The following is a 19,919-nucleotide window of genomic DNA, read 5'->3' as shown; positions in this document are numbered from 1 at the left end:
CGGGAGCAAGAACCACCTTACCACAGCCCAGGGGGCACTGCCATGTTCAAGGCGTCCCGCGTGTTTCTCCAGCTTAACGTGCAACCAACACGCTCTGTTCAGGGTCTGCTCTCCCCAGGCTCTGTGCTCTCACTTGGGGAAGCTACACCCACAGATTCCTCGCTCACATGCATTATCTCATAAGCGTCCACATCATCAAGAAGTCCTCGTCTTCCTTTTGGAGGTGGAAACTGGGAATGGGCACCGTACCCAAGGCCAAACTATTAAAAAGTGGAAGAGCAAAGACTGGGATTCAAACTCGTGGCTTCGGAGGATGCGAGCTGAACCACAAGAGTCCCATATTCGCGCGCACCCTTCACAGCTGCAGCGGTTAAGCGCAGCGCCGCCGTCCCGCGCCCCAACAGGCCGCGGGAGGTGGGGGGGAGAAGGCTTCTGATTGGTCGCCTCCAGGGGCGAGAGGGCGGGGCGCGGGGGCGTCGCGGGGAGATGTCGCAACGCCGCGACTCCTTAAAGGCACCAGCCCCGCGCGCCACAGATGGCGCAGGCGCGTTGTGGGTCCACCGGCTTCGTCTCCCGGTGTTGAGAGCCGGGCTGGCAGGGCGGGCGCGCGCGCCGTGTGTGTGGAGGGAGCGCGCGCCGGGGACGCGGGCGGTTCGAGGGGTCGGACCCGGCGGCCTCGCGAGCCCGACCGCCTCTGAGGAGCGGGCGCCGAGATGGCCGAGGGCAGCGCCGTGTCTGACCCTCAGCACGCCGCGCGCCTGCTGCGAGCACTCAGCTCTTTCCGCGAGGAGTCCCGCTTCTGCGACGCGCACCTGGTCCTCGACGGGGAGGAGATCCCGGTGCAGAAGAATATCCTGGCAGCCGCCAGCCCGTACATCAGGTGAGACGGGGCCGGGCGTGTCCGTCCCGGGAGCCCCGCCGACAGCCCGGGCCCTGCGCCTCCGGCCGCCTCAGGGCCGGGCTCGCGACACTCACGGCCCCTCCGTGCCCTCCCCGCTTCCCACCCCACCGGGCCGCTCAGGCCTCGGAGCCCGGAGGCTCGGGACCCGGTGCAGGCGATCAGGGCGGGGCCGCCCCGACGCCCCTCCCGGGGAGAAGCCGCACAAACAGCTCCGCGCCGGCGTGCGTGATGCGCAGCCCTCCGGGATCTGCTCCTCGGGTTAAGTACCCCGACCCCCACCCAGGCCGAGGTCTTTCTTGCCAAACGTGACTTTCCATTCCCTGATGAGAACTCCATTTAAAGGCAAGGTTATGGGTCACAGGCACACACTGAAGTAAGCTTTTGCGGACTTTAAAAGGCCCACTGCAGTTCTCTTGCTGCGGTTACAGTCCTCGAAGTATGAGGTTCTAGCGCCCGAAAGGGCATCTTAAACTTGAGTAAAACAAAGCTTAACCTGATTTGCTGGCTTAACTAACCAGGTTAATTAAAAGGCTCATAAACAGTGCTCATACAAGCGTATCAGATGTTGTAGGAGCCTGCTATCTTTTCTTTTAGCAGTTTTCCTGCAAACTGGGTTGCTCTTTTAACAAAAAGGGAGAAAATGCTAAAAGCTGGAGAAAGTGCCCAGTAAGCTGGTTAAATATAGGCTAATGGTAGAGAATGTCACTAGAATTGACAGGACGGAAAAAGCAAGATGATGTGTACTGCATTCTCAGTGCTTTGGCCCAGCAGAACTCGGCACATAAACTACATCTTAATCTTTGCATTAGGAGACATTTGTGCTAACTCAAAAGCAGTTTCAGGTACCCTTGAATGGTCTGACTTCTCCTGGGTCTTCCTTGGTGGTGGTGGTGGGGTGCTAATAGAGAATTTAGATGGCCAGTGTGACAGACAGCTGGTAACTGGCAGTACAAGGTCGGGGCAACTAATACCAAATTGGATCAGCAGGACAGGGAAATCCCTGTTTGGGGAAATGCTTAGAAAAACTACTTTAGATCTGTTATTGTTATAGTTCTTTAAATGGCATATAGTTGGCTTAAAAGAAGGAAGTTGCAAACGATAAAATATGTATTCAGCATCTCCATTCATTTTCCTCCATAGCACTTACCTCGGTCATGTACCCTATGTTTTACTCTTTTAAGTTGTAGGTCTTTCCCAACCGCATAAGCTCAGTGAGGACGGGTACTTTTCTTGTGTTCTTTGCTGGGCCCCTCACACCTAGTGGCTTAGTAAATGTGTTGAATGACTCCCTGCCCTGCGTGCCTTTCCACCATAGCACATTGGCATTGGAGGCCTGGCGCCTTTCCCTTCCCATGTTAGCCGAGCACTGGAAACAGCTTGAAGACCACTTCCTGCGGCCAACTTTTACTTGTATTAGCTGGGAGTTGCTGGGAGATAACTTAGCCCTGCCTGCAGCTCCTAGTCTGACAGGTGAACGGTAAAGTGTGTCTTCATCGCTGAGCCGCCTGTGGAGAAGCATGTAATGGTGTTTTGAACACCTCACAGGCCTTCTCACAGGTCTGCAAAGGCAGTAACACCTGCTGGGGAGGAAGGACCTCCCGGGCTCCAGTTCTGTCACTTTCTAAGGAGGAAAATGAAGGGCAGTATCCATGAATCTGTCAATTTTTTTTTGGTATCGGGGATGGAGCTAAATCCCCAGCCTGCGTCAGTATTTTTCTTCAGTGACTGATAAATCACTTTAAATTTATTTGACCACTGAAGTTGTAAAATTTTCTTGTGATTCTTTAATGTTATCAATTTCAGGCCTTTAAGTTGTTCGAATTGTTTACTACGACCTAGAAACAAACTGTTTAATAATTCTTAATACCAATAATGGGGACCTTTATAGTGTATCTGTTTTGTTCCGATGGCATTTTAGAAACAAAATGAATTTGTATGTTCTAGGACCTGGTGTTTTTTATTTTTTCCTTTTGAAGTCTAAACATTTAGATAGGATTAATAGGTAAATTCAGTATTTAAAAGTTTGGTGATCCCTGAAGTTTTATAAAAATGTGGAATGCTGGGCATGGTGGCGCATGCCTGTGAGCCCAGCACTCAGGAGGCTGAGGCAGGAGGATTGCCCAGAGTTCAAGGCCAGCCGAGGCTAGTGAGTTCAGAGCCAGCTTGAACTACAAAGCAAGACCTTGTCAGAAACAAATGAATAAAATCTGGGTTTTGCTGAATGCCGTTAGCCTAGGTGTAACTGTCACAAGAGGCCCAAAGATGTACAGTTAGAAGCCTTGTATATATTGCTTCGCATATACTCAACAAAGGGAGCCAGTCCAACTTGGTTGCATAGAATTAAAGCAACTCATTTGTTACGCTTCCTAACCTGACTAACTGCTCTAATCTTTTCCAGTACTTTTCTTTGATGTAGCATGCCTTTTTATTCCCAACAGCCATGGTTGGCAATGATGCCACATCAGAACGACTTCAGCGTGAAAGGAAAAAGCTGGAAACAAAACTTTTGTGAATAAACTGAAAGGCATCAGATATTTTGGGTTGTGTAGGGTGTGTGCCCTGCAGCCTCAGTACAGATGCTCCCTGAGGGCAGGCGGGACCACGGTGGCCTGGTGGTCTCTGTCTTCTCCTCCAGAAGTGGGCTGCCACTTTCTCAGGATGCCCTTTCTGGCTTTTCCTCATTCCAATATCTGCTTGATGTCTTTTCCTTTGGATTGCTGGGAAAGCTACACATAGCTGGGGCCCTTTAAGAATGGCAGGACTGAACTGACAAATAAAGACCCACAATCTTCCCTTTCTCAGCAACCCTGAGTCCTTCTGGGAAAGGCCGCCTGGGCACACAGGAAATTTTCCTGTCTTTGGAATGTTGCAGAGTCCTGTGCTTTGTGCAGGCTCTTCTGATGTTGCCCCAGGGCTCTTGATGCGGTGGGGAGTTCAGACCCCTTCTCTTGCGAACGGTGGTTCTCAGGGAGTAATGTATGTGAAGAGAATTTGATATTGACTCTGTGTTTCTGCAGGAATACTATAATGCCTCTGTGCAGGTTCCTGGGCCTGTGTTCACTTCTGAGCATTCGGGCTTTTCCAGGCACCTATGGCAATATTAGTTTCTTTAGTTTTCAGGCTTAGTAGAGAAAGACCGCCAGGATTTTTGGATCTTGTGATGGGTCAGCTAACAATGTTAGTGGTTTTTTTTTCTTTTCTTTTTTGTTTTTTGAGAGAAATCTGGTCTCCAGTAATAGTGGAACGAGACACTGGGCCTCAAATTCAGCGTGGACCAGTAGTGGTGAACTATGACACAAGTTTTTCTTTTAAAACAAAAGATGTTAATGTACGAGTCGTTTCTTCTAAACTAAAACTTCAGTATTCCGGTTTAATTGCAGTGCTTGCACTTTGCAATAAATAAGTGGGTTTTGGGTTGCAGTTTGGGCACTCACCTCTAAGGATTCACCATCACTGGCCTAAACCATCTCCCAACTTTTCTGGGACCTGCTCTCCTCTGTGAAGGGAGGTTGGCTGTGTCCCATGACGAGCAAATTTCCTTTAAGTGTAGCTCTCTGTTGATTTTGTTTTACCTCATGTGCGTGTATTGTGGGGAGTCTCTTTTAGGTTTTGTGGCTTTGTTGTCTCATTTAAATTTTCATCATCCATTGATGTTGAAACATTCCCCTTCCTCTGGCATGCAGAACTTTGTTGAGTATTCTGCTGTGTAAATCTGGTCCTATAGCACGAGCATGTTGTTGTAACAAACATTTGTTTCATGCTGCTGATCTGCTGTCAGGTATGTTCCAAGGCCTAATTATTGATGGTACAGTTTTGTCATTTATATCTAAAATTTGATGCATAAAAGAATTAAGATGTGGGCCGGAGATTTAGCTCAGTGGTTCCATTGCCTGCCTCGCAAGCATAAGTTCCTGAGTTCGATCCCTGGTACCAAAAAAAAAAAAAGAATTAAGATGTACTATGGGCATGTACCAACTCTTCACTATGCATGCAAACATTATGTACTACAAACATTATGTACTACAAAATTTTTTTAAAAGAAAAAAATTGACTCACAGCTACTGCTGCTGAAAGCACTGAGGAGGCTAATATGATCTCTGTTGAGGCCCACATTTCACAGTAATGTGGAAATGGTATTGTCCATTTTATGGATGTCTGAAATTTGTCATGTAGCGTAACATCACAGAGGCACTAAAGTCCATTGGTATTGTTTCCTGTGTTTGGAGCATGCTATCAGTCCCCAATTCTTTCTTCTTGATTAATTTAATTGAAGAACTGAGCAGCCTCTTACCAGAATTTTTGCTTTCTGTTGCAGAGAACCCACTGTTCAGCAGCAGTGTGCACTGTGTCCCCCGGTGGTGAGGAAAGTCTGCTGGGATGCAGAGGATTTGAGTGTTTGCCTATTTTGCTTTCCTCGTGATACTTTCAGTCTTTTCTTCCTTTTGCTTGTGCTTTGAGTTTGTAGTTTTTCATATCTATTCTCCCCTGAGTCCTTGCCATAAGGATTCTGAAGAGCAGTTGTAGCGTGCTAAGTTTCTTAGTGTTCAGCGATTCAGTTTGAAGCTCCAGGCTCTGAGTCTCTCACTGAATCCCGTGCATTCTGTAAATCAAGTTGACTGTACCCATCTCTTGTCAAACTCAGATGGAGGGGAAATAACTTGAGCCTGGTATCTTTTAATGGATATAGGCTTTTGTTTTTACCCACCTATTATAAGGCTTCCCTACAGCCGCTTAAAAGATTAAATCTGTCCTAAAATTCTTACAGTCAAATAGTTTAAAACGATTCTCTCCCTTCTCTCTCCTCTCTCCTTTTTTGTATTTGCGATGTTGTTTGATTAAAACCTGCTCTTCTCTGAGTTTTTCAAAAGTAATATTAAACTATGTTTAGTTCAGGCAATCAGAGAAGTACTTTTGTGCATTGGCACTCTCTTTAACAAAGACCTCTCTCTCAGCTTAAAGGTACTTGTTTATTTGTATGAGATGGTGGTTGCTACCATTATAGCAGTGACTGCTTTAATTCTAGAGAGGTTTGGGGAGGGTTTCAAATGATGAAACAAATCAATAAAACTCTTGTTAGACTAGTGACTAGTGACTCTGATATGAAGGGAAGCGTTGAGTGTTTGGATCTATTGCAGAGCTGTGCTGAGAAGTGTTATTTTGAGTCATAGTGATAAAACTTAGCTCTAATTAACACTATTTGTCTAATTAAGAAGTCCTCACTCTTTTACCTGGGCTCTTTAGACTTCTTATAGTTTCTATTTTCTTCCATAAGTCCCCTTCATCTTTCTTAATGTAATTTTTAGTTGGTAATTTAGAGATTTAAGTAAAGTGCTTTTCCACATAGAAACCCTGGTTCACCAGGATTTAGAGCTGGATGATACAGACTAAGCATCCAGGTTACAAAACCACCTTATCCATTGTTTAAAGTGTTAATCAGTTCTTCTCAAGATATCAAAGTGAGACTCAAAATCTATTTATAAGCCATAAAGAAAACATAATTAGGACAATAAGGAGTCCTCTAGCTTATGAGTACTGTGCAATAAGTCTTTTAGGGAGCTACATCATCCTTCTGAAGGCTATCATTTTGTGTACTAAAGCTGTAATATAAACGAATAATTTGTAAGTTAGAATTCTGGGTTACGGGTGGAGATGCGGGGGTGTAGGGTGTGACAGGTGCAGGCTCTGGCTGCAACCTTGAATTTGAAGGCTTCCTCTGGTTCTCTGTCTCCAAAACCACAAATGAGTGCAGAGGAAGGAAATCGGAGGCTCAGGTAAAGGCCGCAGCCCTGGCTCTATGGAGGGGAAAGGTCCTGTGTCCACATGCCCAGCCCTTAGCTGGAGTTCTTGACCCATGTGGTCGGAAGGCAAAGGGTTAAATCATCTGAAATTCTCACTGCCAAGGAGTGACTTAGCAGAGATCCATGATCTGGTGTTTGCTGCTTTCATTTCTCCATGGGAATAAAGGATGAATGCCTAGCTTGCCACAGAATTATTATGGGAATAAGATGAAATATAAACAGACAGATTGAGCATCCTTAAACCAAACATCCGGGTTGCTCTAAAATCTAAAACTGAGCACCAACAGTGCCACAAGTGGAAAATTCCATACCTGACCTCCTGTGATGGATCGTAATCACAACATAGACACAGTAAAAGTATGGTATAAAATTACCTTCAGGCTAGACTTATGAGGTATATATGAAATATAAATGAATTTTGTATTTAGACTTGGTCTCATCCCTAGTATATCTCATTTTGTGTATGGAAAATATTCTAAAATCTTTTTTTGGTACCAGGGATCAAACTCAGGACCTTGTACTTACTAGGCAGGCACAGTGCCACTGAGCTAAATCCCCAGCCCAAAAATATTCTAAACTTAACAGTTCTGAAATCTAAAACACTTCTGGTCCCAAGCATTTTGGATAAGGGAGTCTCAGCCTGTGTAGCATTTGTCATTTATTATTGTAGTGGAGGAATTTGCTCCCCACCCGAGATATTAGAAGAATGGAATACTTAGGGAAAGTAAGATCTTGGTAAAATATTTTGTTAGAGAAACAAATACAGCCTTCCAGCAGTAACACTTTGGTAGACAGTATATATCCTAAGTGGAACACAGGAAGATTGATTTTGAAAAATCAACTGATCCATGATGGAACCCAGCAAGGTGAACTATCTTTTGTTTTCCTTTGGGAAAATAAATATAGAATATAGAAACTTAAATATATATATTTTTTCATAGTTATTTTGGGGTTCCCTCCACCATGAAGTATTCCTGTCTCTTTTTAGGAACAGTTTTAAAGACCACGTGATGCTTGTGATTTTTATGTTAGCATGAAATGGTAACATGAATAGGTGTATTATTTTACAGTCATTTAGCATTTGTCAGTAACTAATTGCTGTGCCTCTGAATAGTTGTGAATGGTTTGGTATTATTGAGCTCAGAATGTTTGCAGACTTCTGCCACTTAAATTGTTTGTATCATTCAGACCCTGAATTGGAGGAAACTTCATATCGAAATCTCACAGTCAGAATGTAAAGTTGTTTCGGGTCTCTTTAACATGTAGAGAACGACCATTCACTAGAAATGAAGCCAGAGGTTTAAGGATGGTGGAATTTCCGAGAGGAAATTCCACTGAGAGTCCTTTGAGAGAAAGATCACTGAGAATTGTGTGTGCCCTTCTCCTGTGCATGCGGTACCTCACTTTCTACTTGGGCGTGGCAGTGGAAGCCAGCAGGACCCTCTGTCCAGGTGTCTCCTCTTCCGCTGGCTCAGTGTGGGTGCGGTTCTCAGAGACTTCCCTCTTCTCTTTCTGCCCTGGCGCTGGGTGGGGCTTCACACCATCTGAGGCAGTACAGAGACTTCTCTGGGTCTGGCTCCTGAACAACTATTGTCTTGCGTAGGCACAGCTACAGCTTTGCCCTTTGCATACAAATTCCAGTAATATGCTCATTTTCCTCACCTTCCACAGTAGGGGCAGGAGGGTGTTCTTCCTTTCGTCTCCTTTCATGTCAATAGGAAAGGGGCTGAGGAAATACTCCCCACTGCCATAGCTATTGGGACAGCCTTTGGAAATATCATCATGGCCTCAATCCGTATCCCTGTGGGCTCGTGTTTATCAGTAACACAGTTCAAAAATTAGTGCTTTCCAAAGTTACTGAGTTACAGTGTGTTAGTCCATCACAGGTCCAGTTCACAGTAAAGGGATCTCGTGTAATTAGTGTTGATTGTCAAGGGTCTATTACAGGGTTAGTCATTCATTCAGCAAATACACAGGCAGTAAGACATCTCAGCACCTGCTAGATGCTGGCGAGAAGGTGAAAAACTGGCAAGTGCTCCCCCGCAGACGTTTCAGTCGTTTACACAATGTCACACCCTCCAAGGCTCTGTTCCTGTACACTCCTGCCATTTGAGTGAGTGCTCAGTGGTTTCCCACAAACTGTCAAAACTAGGACTGGGTAGATAGAGACCTAAGTTGGTGTATTTGTTTCTCTACCCTTGTGAGGCTGGTGAAGAAAATAAATATAGAAATAAAGATTTTTACATTACTTTAGCTGTTCACTTGGTTTGTGAATACTGTATACTCCAGTGTTATATGATTGTGCCGGAGTTTCGGAAATGGCTCATTTGCCCCTTCCCTGCTGTCAGTAGCCCCAGTTAGTCATGTTTCAGACACTCTTGTCTCCAGGTAGAGCACGTGGGATCTGGCTGAGGACCTCAGACAGGCGCGTTCACCACTCCACCTTGTTGAGTGTGTGTGTGGCATAGATTAGACAGACTGCATCCCCGCATCTGTGGGGCTGTTGGGGGGCCACAGGGAAGAAGTCTGACTGCAGAGCGGTGGGAGCCCTCTGAAAGACGCGTAGAGGACGGCGCCGGCGCCGCTGTGGACTAACGGGAGGGACTGGGTCCCGAGTGTCCTTTTCACAGTGACCTGAAGGAGGGGCGGCCGGGGCGGAGGAAGAGGGGGACGCAAAGGGAGCAGGAGCCAGCGCGCTCGTAGAGAAGGACAGTAGGTCGGATGTGGTCGCGGCAGACGCAGCAGAGGCCTGCAGGGCGGGCTGACATTGTCCTCCTCCCAGAGGCGCCGCTTTCCCAGGCCCAAGTCGCGTGTGCCCGCGTGTGGGGGCTGCTGAGGGAGGAGGGACAAAGGGCAAAAGGATAACGCCAGGGCATCTTAACTGTGGCAGGGTTTAGGGTTTAGGAGTTACGGGTTGGCATCAGTGGGTTTTAAGACCACTCAGACTGCAATATTGAAAGTGGATTACAGAAGACAAGCCTATCCTGACCGGAAGTGGGGGTGCGGCAGCAAAGCGAAGAAGGCTGGCCCGGAGATATTTGGTGCGGGGGCTTGTGGTGAGGAAAAGGAGACCCCAGGGCTGGTTCCCAGACCTCCTTGTGCCCATCAGTAAAGAATGCCCAGTGTCTTGTACTGTGAGTGTAGACTAGGGCAGTTGAGAATAACTTTGTAAAGTATAGAGTCTACTCTTAAATTATTTACGGATTAGTTGTGAAAAAACTTTTTAGTTCTTCAGTGTATGGGACAGAATCTATTTTAATTGAACGGAAGTTTCTAGAAGTACTCCAGGCGTCCAAGGAGCAAGTATGGGTGCAATCACCGGAGGAGGAGCTGTGCTGGGGCGAGGCCTCAGAGCGCTGGGGTGGTGGGGTACGTGGGGAGAGGCCTCAGAGCGGGCGGCGTGTGCAGGCAGCGTGGGGAGTGGGCCGATGCGGAACGGAGGGCTCTGAGGCGGCGGACGGGCAGGAGGAACAGTGATCGGGGTGCAGGTGGCTTTGGACTTTGCTCCTCAGTGGCTGCTCCTCGCTGAAGACTGCACTGGTGCTGTGCTCGAGCTGCGCTTTAGCTGCTGCCTGGTGATAGGTAGGCGGGGAGGGTGACACGAGCTGCTGGCGTGACTCAGGTCGGCACAGGGCAGCAGTGTCCTGGGTACCAGAGTGCCAGCCGGCCTTGAGGAGGAGGGAAGAAAGTCGGCTGGTTGCCAGTTGAAGTGGGAGCTAATGGTGAAGGGAGGAGAGAGGTGCTGAAGCTTGGCCTGGTGGTGCACACGTGTAATCCCAGCACTGCGAGACTGTGACAAGGAGGATCACAAGCCCCAGCCCGAGAGACCCTGTCTCCAAAATGAAAAATAAAAATTTTAAAAGGGGCTGAGAATATAGCTTAGTATGAAGGCCCTGGGTTCAATCCCCAGTACAGTAAGTCCCTGACTCACGAATGGGTTCCATTCCGGGAGAACGTTTGTAAGTTTGATTTGTTCATAAGTCCAGCAAGGTGAGTCTTACACACCTTTGACACAGATACACAATGTAAGGCATAAAAAAACCAAACACACAAAAGTACTGTTAGTAAACTATTGTAACTTTCATATAATTTACTGGATTAAATAAAACTTACAGCAAGTACTGTAAAACAAAAAAAACTTGTAACTTTCACAGTTACCTTAAAGTGGTACAGTACAGTATTTTCACTTTTCTTTCCGTGGCTATTGCTTCGTGCTTCCTATCAGCCCCCTCCACATCACCACTGCTTTTCCTCTTGCTTCTGGACATCCTGGGCTCTGACTGAGCACTGTATTACCATGCACTGCCACAGTGTACAGTGAGCACGAAGCAGCACCACTGTGACAGTGTCCAGAGGTGCATGAGCTACTTCCCTGGTTTGTTTGCATCTGCGAATGTTTGTAATGCAAGGTCTGTTCCTATCTGTGGAAGTTTGCAACTCGAGTGTTCTGTACTGGGGTGAAAGCAGAGAGGGAGGGAGGGGAGTATGTTGAGCCCAGCTGTTTTTAAGTAAGAAGGGAAGGTAGCAGTCTGAGAATTGTCATATCTGAGGTGACACTGCTGTAAACTTCTTAATTATGCTCTTCTGACACTTGCCAGCCGACAGTACTGCACTGTCTATGCCCCTGTGTGTGCCTTTTTGTATGTGTGTCTAGTCTCTGCCTTTCTTAGCCTCCTGCTGCTTTCTGGCAGCTGAGTTCATGTTCTTCCTTTAAGACCTTGTCTAAATATCCCTTTTTCCATGACGTTTTTTCAACTCTGCCAGATAACCCCCACCATCACACTATCACCACCACTACTCCCTGAGTGTGTGGCTGCACCTTAGCATGTGGCACCCATCGGTCCTTTCTCTAGAAGGACAAGCAGCCGGGTGGACTGGGTGCTTTTAAAGGCTGTCATCCTGCCTCTCCAGGGCCAGGGCACTAAAGCCAGAAGTGGAACTTCCGTGTATCTGGGAGTTGACAGCAGTGTGTAAGAGCTGATGAGGAAGTTCAGGATGCTGTACATACTGCTTCCAAATAAGACTATACTTTATTTTGCTGAAACATTTTACTGTATAGCTGAACAGATGCTGGGACCAAGGAAGAGGGACACTGTAACTGTCTTACGGCAGAGTGCAACCTGTAAGAGTCTGAATTTTGTCCTGCTGTAGATGGCACAGTCAGCTCCAACAAAATCCATTTCTGATGCCAAGAAACCTGGGAGAAGAAGAAACCAAATTTTGTATTCAGAAATAGTAGCTCCAGTGAGAGAGCTTTTGTTCCAACATGACTGAAGAATTATTTGAGAGCATTCATTCTCTTGACAACATTTTGGAAGGCGTTTGCAGCTTTAAGTTGTTTGGAGAAGTTTATAGTAGTGGATTATAAATTAAGGAGGTGCCAGAAGCAAAAAAGTGGTTTTAAGATTGAGCGTGAAGATGCTAAATAGAAGCCAATCGTGGAGCTATGTCTCATTTGCTATGGGAAACAGAGCGGGGTGTGTTTAAGGCTGAAGTTTTTGTTCTCCCCTACTCCACTGTCTCCTTTTTAAAAAAGAGAAACAGAGACAGTTTCTTGTCATTTACTTACTGCTTTGATTTGAACTACTTTGAAGAGATGACTACAGAGATGATTATAAATTCCTGTAGCTTCTTACATTTCCCTTGTATTTGTTCAGGAGGCCCACTTTACTTGAGTACTTTATTTGAAATTCTCCTAGCTCATTGCATTGGGAAGAAGAAAATGGAAAGTGAGTAGAACCTTTGGAGCTTGTGTAGAGCTTAGTGTCTCTCAGACCCTTCGGTAGAAAGAACCGGTCGGGCCAGCTGTTCCTGAGAGGGAAGGTTTCCAAGAGGAGCTCCGAATCCCAAGGCCTTACTCTTGAGATGACCTTTTGCATGGGTCTCAAGGTCAGAGGGGCCTCTCTCTCGAATAGCATCTGAAAAATAATTTCTGATTAGAAAATCTGGAACTGTTTGGCAGGTTGTGGCATGAATGTCTTTCTTTTATGTGTATTTTCAAAAGGTCAGGGTGTGACCAGAGCAAGGAATCAGGCTTGCTTCATTCTAGAAGAATTTTTTTCTTTTCTCAAGTTGCTGTATCATGATTCTGTCTTTGAACTCATCTTAAAATTGTAACGTGCATTTTCAAACCTTGCCTCTCAAGAGGTAATTTTATTGACTGCTTTACTTCTGAAATTGTAAGAAATAGATTTAAATTTTAAAAATCGATTTTGTGTACAAAAACATGCAAAATCACAAAGGTCAGTTACTACTATCACCCTAAATTATTACCTGGTTCCAAACAGTATATTAAATATATCACTGTGGTCATAACTTATATATACAAATTACTTATGGTTCATCTTTTTTCTTTACTATCCCTCTTTAAAAAAAAAAAAACCTCAATCTAATGCCCACAGTCATCATTTTAAGTAGATTTGTGTAGACTTTGTAGAGATTGGGAGGGGATCTGGGGAAGGGAGGAGAGGGTGGGCTTGAGGGGAAGTAAAAATGATCAAAATGTAGTAGGTTATGTAGCAGTTCCCCAAGACAAAGGTAATTATTATGTACTGCAAAGCTAGGCCAACAATAAAAACGTTCCAAGTAGCTGTTTGTTACTACACCATATCACTGTTCCCTGTCATTTGCTTCGTCATTCTCCTGCTTGCCATCTCAGTTTCTAGGTAGTTTTCCTTATAAATAGAGATAGTGAGGGCTAGGGATTTAGCTCAGTGGTTGCCTCGAAAGCACAAGGTCCTGAGTTCGATCACCGGTACCAAAAATAAATAAATAAATAAATAAACAAATAGTGACACTGATTTGTAAACAAATCAAAAAAAATTTGGATTCCTTTTCCTTTGGGCACAGGAAAACCCACATCGAGGGCTATATCCAAAGTTAGGAGCCAGAAGCAGACTTGTTCTGTGGAATGAGATCAGTGTCCAGGAAACTATATTACCATGTACAAACTTGGCAATGTATCTGTTTTATATAACTGCCACTGTTACTTTGTCATTGCGGGGAATTATTTCTCAAACTTTGCATATCTGTTTAGACTGGATTTAAAGTGACGTATATTTGCTACCCAGAGCAGAGAGTGACACACTTCCTCTGTGAAGGGTCAGTAATATTTTTGGCTTTGCAGGTAACACACAGTCTCTGTCACTTCTTTTTTAAAAAGGTCTTGCTGTTCTCCCATTCTCTTCTACCCTGTTGCATTTATGTCCTCTTCCTCCTTCCTTGTTTTATTTTTTTCCTTCTCTTCTGGTTCCTTTTCCCTGGCATGAACGTAAGCCACCATCTTGTCCAGCCTGGCATATCGATGTGCAAGTGTTTAATGAATGCATCTGTTAAAGGCAGAGACTGCAGCCTCCTCTGTCAGGACAGGAGCAGGCTTTCCTTGACTTCACAGCTGCACCTCTCGAAAGGATCATCTCTCTGTCCCTGCACGGTCTTACCTCCTGTCTTGTCTTTGTTCTGCTCTTAGGCTCACATCTCATCACCTCATTACAGCCGTTCTTTTAAAAATTGTGAACTACAGTCCTCAAATTTAGAGAAAACATTTAAGTGTTTTGTTTCCCTTGGTCTGTCTGCTGTCTTACTGTTGATCACTTTCTTGACACTCAGTCTCTCCACACTTCTGTGACATCCTTTGTCCCATTTCCGCTACAGTTTTTTCTGGCTCTGCTCCGTGTCTGCCCCTATACCCTGATTAGGCACAAGATTCTGACTCCAGCCTGCTGTCTCCCCTGGCAGTGTCATCCACATCAAGGATGCTAGCTGCCTTGTTCCTCTCCTGAGCCTGCAGCCTGTGCCACCTGCTGCATAGCCACCTTAAACCTGGTGGTCCCCACTGTCCCCAGCTGCTTTGCCCTTCGTCCCCTGTGCCTGTTGGTGTTCGACCAGACTCCCCAGGAAAAACCTGGAAGTCATCAGAGGTGTCACTTCCGCCCTCCTCCGTAGCATTGCTACTGCACCTGCTCACATCTAGCTTGCATTCACTCTCTAGTATAGCTGGTGTTCAGACTGGCACATCTGCTTCACACACAGTCCCCGTCAGAGAATCTTCCGCTCTCTCCCACCAGAGGGAGGGTTCATCAGAAGATATTTAAAACCCTGCCTTTGGAGACTGGTTGTTTCAGTGTCTGGGGAGGAAAAATATATCTAGAGCCTGAAGGATCTTGTACCAGGAAGTAAGGAGGGGCTCAGAAAGAGAGAGGCTCTTGAAAAGGCACTGGCGCCAGCTTGAAGGGGCCCCAGTGGTCAGAGCTCCAGCATTTTGAGCAAGAAAATAAATAATAGTACTAGATTATAATCATAGAATAAAGTAAACATCTTTGTGTTTATGAATGAATAAATGAATGAATGAATGAATAGAAGCAAGGAGAAGGGTCTCTTACAAGATAATTGTCATTAACAAGTCAAGTATGGAGGAATTCCAGTTGTTTGGGAGAATGAGGCAGGAGGATGGTGAGTTTAAACCCAGCCTGGGCAGAATAGCAAGACCTCGTTAAAAAACAAAAAAGAAAGAAAGAAAAAAATCATTGAAATACCACAGTAGTAGTTGTTGAAGGCAGATCCACAGGCATGTACTAAGATCAGTGGGCAAGATTTGAGGAGAAAAGAATGTTTGTATATTCTCCAGTTATCTCCTCCAGTAGATTTATTAACTGTAAAAGGGGGAAATGACAAGTTTACAGGAGAGGAACCCGAAGGAGCCACCTTCACCCAGTGACCAAGCTTTGTCACCAGTAATGCGCCTCATTCTCCTGGTGGATGCAGAGAAGGGAACAGCCCCCCTCCTGTAGCGTCCCGTCCCGATGCACAGCCTCCAGGTGACAGTAGAGAGACATGAGCCAAGCCCAGGCCAAGGGCTGGGGCACAGGGCACTGAGCAGCACGAGGTTGCAGAGGTAGGAAGTGACTACAGAGTAGACAGCTGTTGTGTGCAGGGGACCTAGGGGTATCCCAGAGCAGAGCAAGATATTGGGAGCCTGGTGTCCACTTCAGGTCTTGCCTAGTGAAAGGTACTGTTCCAATAGGAGTTCCTTGGCTCCGATAATTCCTAGATGAAGGGAATACAATAACTATATAATTTTTTTTTTTTTTGCACTGGGGATCGAACTCGGGACTTTGCATGTGCGAAGCAGGCGGCGGAACCACAGAGCTAAACCCCCGGCCCTCCAGAAGGGTCTCGAAGCCAGGTTGGGAACTGTTCTTAGAACCCATTCAAATTAGGAGGTGTTCCAGGGTCTATGTGAGGGGCAAATGTCTTGGTGGTAAGAAGTGAAAATCACAATCTCTTAGGTAAAAGAAAGGAAATGAGTGGAGAGAAATGAAAGGAGATAATGAGGGGAAAACAATAGCACTGTGGGCTGGGGATGTGTTTGCCTAGAATGCATGAGGCCCTGGGTTCAAACCCCAGTACAGGAAGGAAGGAAGGAAGAAAGGAACCGGATGGGGGGGTAGCACTGAACCTCCATTAAAGGCTACCCTTTTAATAATAGGAGCTGGGCATGGTGGTTGTCATGGCTTGTGTCTAGATGGTCCCCAAAGCTTCATGCGTCAGAGGTGGTTGGATCTAGAGTGTGTGACACTAGGATTGGTTCTTGGTGCAGTGCTAGGCTCAAGGGCACTAGGATTAAGGGTGTGAGTGCTGCCCGCCCTAAGTAGCCTGGATAAGATCTAAAGGACAGGAAGAGCTGTGGTCCTCCCTTGCTTGCTTTGTTACCTTCTGCCCTCCATGAACTGTGTCTTCTCTGTGATGACTGCCATGCCACCCTGCCTTGGAGCCAGCCGATTATAGACTAAAACCTCTATAAACTGTAAGCTGAGTAAACCTTTCCTCTTCTAACTTTGGGTGTTGGGTATTTTGTCTCAGCAATGAGAAAAGGAAGACAGTGATCCATGCCTAAATCTCAGCACCCTGGGAGGCTGAGGCAGGAGGATTGCAAGTTCAAGGCCAGCCTGGGCAATTAGCAACTTAATGAGACCCTGTCTCCAAATAAAAAGGTCTGTGGATGCAGCACAGTGTGAAGGGGGAAGGTGCCTGGTGCCTGTTTCTGCCCAGCATTAGCCGCCTCCTGCTTAATGGCCTGTGCTCCAGCTGGGTGGGGCCACTCTTGTGCAGTCCTGTTATTTCCTGTCCTCAGTTCCCGGGCTTGGTGTCGTCAGTGGAAGAGCAGCTTGAGGATTTGTGGGTCAGCTGCACTGCCGCGTACTGTGAAGAGGGCGGCTTGCCGTGGTCTCTGGCACCCAGTGTGCCTCTCCTGCCTGTGGAGCAGCCTCCTTGGGCTTCTTCCCGGTGAGACCTCTGGGCCTATCTCCGATGTCTGCATCAGTGCTGCTGTCCCAGGTCCGTGGAATCCTGGGTGGCAGGAACTTCCACCTCAAAGTGTGCCAGGAAGCCTGTGTGAGGATGCCTCTGAAGAAGGAAAGGTTGACCGTAGAAAACAACAAAAGAAAAAAACCAAAAAAGAAAGAGAAACATGAATTGCAAATTGTTTACCTTGAATGGGGACTAGAAAGATCCCTTTAAAAAAAACAGCCATTATTTTTTAGAGCAGTTCTGGATTCTCAGCAGAATTGAGCGGAAGGTACAGAGGTATCTGCCGTCCGCCTCGACCTCGCACTGCACAGCCCCTCCAGTTACCACTGTCCCCTCAGACGTTTGTTACAGGCAGTGCACCCCTATGGCCATGTTGCTGTCACCCGGAGACCAGTTTACATCCGGGTTCCCTCTTGGTGTTGTCCATTCTATGGGTTTGGACAAATGTTTAATGACACATCTGCCACTGTAGTATATTGTACAGAGCAGTTTTGCTGCCCTGAAAGTACTCTGCCCTCAAGATCCACTTTTGATGTCATTTTTGAGAGCTTGATGAACACAAAAGAAGTAAGGGAGGGACCCTCTGTAAAAATAGATTCCCCGAAGGAATGTTCGGCCTGAGAGGTTGCCTGAGCTCCTGTCCGCATGCTCCCGAGCCTGCTCTTGGTAGCTTCGAGGTTCCAGGCACGTGAGTCATCCGAAGCCAGCTGAGTAACACCGTGAATCACCCAGCATTGCTGGGAGTCTTCACTTCTTGAACATTGCATTGTCTTGTATTTGTTTGAGTAGTACCCTTCCCTTTATTAGAGACAAGCTCTTGCATCAGAAGAGAAGAAAATCTCTTTAGAGGCTCTCTGCTGCTCTGACAGCAGATCCCCTGCGGTCATGTCTGAAATGATTCTCAGAAGAGGAGGATCGGGCTGAGTTGTTTGTTGTTTGTTGTTTGTTGTGGCATTTCAGTGCATTGAACTTTTCCAGCAACTTGGAGAAGGACTCTGTATGGCCAGCCAGTTACTTTGGCACCATTGTAATTGTTTAAAAGTTGTACATTCCTTTCATGGGTGCAAAGCTTTGAAAAATACCAACTTCATGGCTGAGGATGTAGCTCAGTGGTAGAGCAGGTGCTTAGCATTTGAAAGGCTCTGGTTTAATCCCAGCATCAGAGCCAAAAAAAAAATTCTTTAATAAAAACTTACTAAGACTTTTTTCAATGTTGTCAAAAACAAGCAAATTTGGTTTTTGTTTCACATTCTGCTCAACTGTAATAGAACAGAAAATTTAAAAACACTTGGCCTAATGGTCGGCGATTGGAGGAAAAACAGACTCCATAATGGGCAAGAGGGTTATTACGGCTCCTAAGTGACTGATGGAGTCGGCCGGACTTGGCCCCGGGGGACCTGAGAGGCAGACTCTCAGGCCTGAGGCCTGTGGTGACTGTGGCTTTATGTGACCGCTCCACAGTTCAGTCAGGAAGCATCAGGGACAGAAGAGATCACAGATCTCAGAGCACTTAACCTACCCTCTTTTGTTTACAAATGAGAAAACAGTGGCAGAGCAGGAGGGAAATGTCCTGCCCTAGAAACAGAAAACCAGGGAGGAATGTGGCAGTCCTAGGTACTTATATCTGAACACCTGAGGCCCACTTTTATAATACTTCCAATTATTTCTATTTTTTTCAGAGACTATCATGAAATTCTCAGACTGCTATTGTATTTTCTAGGAGTTTTTAAATTGACATCACATAATAATAAAAGCAAGGATAGTGTGACTTTGGACAAATTTATATGTGATCTCACAGCTTCCTGGAGCTGGCTAGAGAACATAGAAAGAGCAGTGACTTTGTAATGTATGGGCTAACTTTAGAAACAGTTGATCAGTCATTAATCCTGTAGCTCAGCACTGCCCCCATTTAGTACAGTTCATAGAATTCTCAGTTACATGAGTGAGAGATAGAAATTATGTGAAAAATGAGACGATTCTAGTTACAAAAGAGGAAAGCTAAGAAAATGCTTGAGTCCGAGTTGTGAGGACATTTCATTGGCAAGGATTAGAAAAATTAGGGTATATTGAAGGAAAGAAAGGTAAAACAGATTGGAGCAAAAACTAAAGGCATATAGAGATTGAAACTGGGGAGTTGGAGAAGACAGTGAGCATAAGACAAGTTTGTGGGGTTACTAAACCAGAAAGGAGAGGAGCATGTACCTGTGGATGACAGAAGGCCATGAAGAAGGGCTGCTTTGCAGTAGATCTGAGTGACTCTTATCTGGGGTGGGAAGGATTAGAGGCCCTGTCTTCTTCTTTGACTGAATTCTTGGCAGACACATGATCAGCCTGGGGCGGCCAATAGGATCTTGGAATTGTTTGTCACCTGTTCATTGGTAATGTAAGTGCAGACAGCAAGTCTGAGGGTTTAGGAACTCTTACTGCAACATGCCACAATAATTTAAGTCTGTTGAATCTAGTGATAAAATCATGGGGAAGCGGGCCATACCTGTAATCCCAGCACCCTGGGAGGCTGAGGCAGGAGGACTGAAAATTCAAGTAGCCTGGACTACTTAGTGAAACCCTGTCTCAAAATAAAAAATAAAAAGGGCTGAGTATATAGCTCAGTACAAAGGCCCTGAGTTCAGTCCCCAGTACCACCACCGCTACCAAAACAAACAAACATTGGCACCTATATTTCTCCTGCCTTTCTTATTTCGTCTTTCTAGTAGTTAATTTTTACTACATTTTACGGAGTAACCATCTGAGTGGGATTGGAAATACAAAAACACAGCAGAGATCACTTGAGGGGTACCTGTGAAGTGAAGCCCTTGCTGCTCAGACAGCCTGGAGTCAGGTTCGTGGAGACCCTGGAAAGCCTGTTGCTGGTGCAGACCCTCACGCCCTCCACCAGCCTCTGAGCAGAGAAG

General features: G+C 46.0%; 1 protein-coding gene across 4 annotated transcripts in view; it reads left to right on the top strand.

The window, feature by feature from the left end:
* The first annotated feature begins 526 nt into the window (after positions 1-526).
* Gan (gigaxonin) overlaps positions 527-19,919 on the top strand; it is a 56,292-nt gene continuing 36,899 nt past the window's right edge. For all 4 annotated transcript variants that reach the window (XR_002394266.2, XR_002394267.2, XM_004842797.3 and 1 more), the window contains exon 1: positions 527-880. Coding sequence is in view for 2 of the 4 variants with exons in the window: in XM_004842797.3 (XP_004842854.1) it covers positions 714-880 (167 nt within the window). In the remaining 2 variants the exon portion in view is untranslated. The remainder of the gene's footprint in view (positions 881-19,919) is intronic.

The sequence above is a fragment of the Heterocephalus glaber genome, unplaced genomic scaffold (assembly GCF_053883595.1).
Source record: "Heterocephalus glaber isolate CG9 unplaced genomic scaffold, H.glaber_assembly_v1.0 deba00000071, whole genome shotgun sequence".
In the NCBI taxonomy this organism is placed as follows: domain Eukaryota; kingdom Metazoa; phylum Chordata; class Mammalia; order Rodentia; family Bathyergidae; genus Heterocephalus; species Heterocephalus glaber.
Note: the sequence above shows the minus strand (reverse complement) of the source record. Positions and strands in the feature narration are given on the sequence as shown.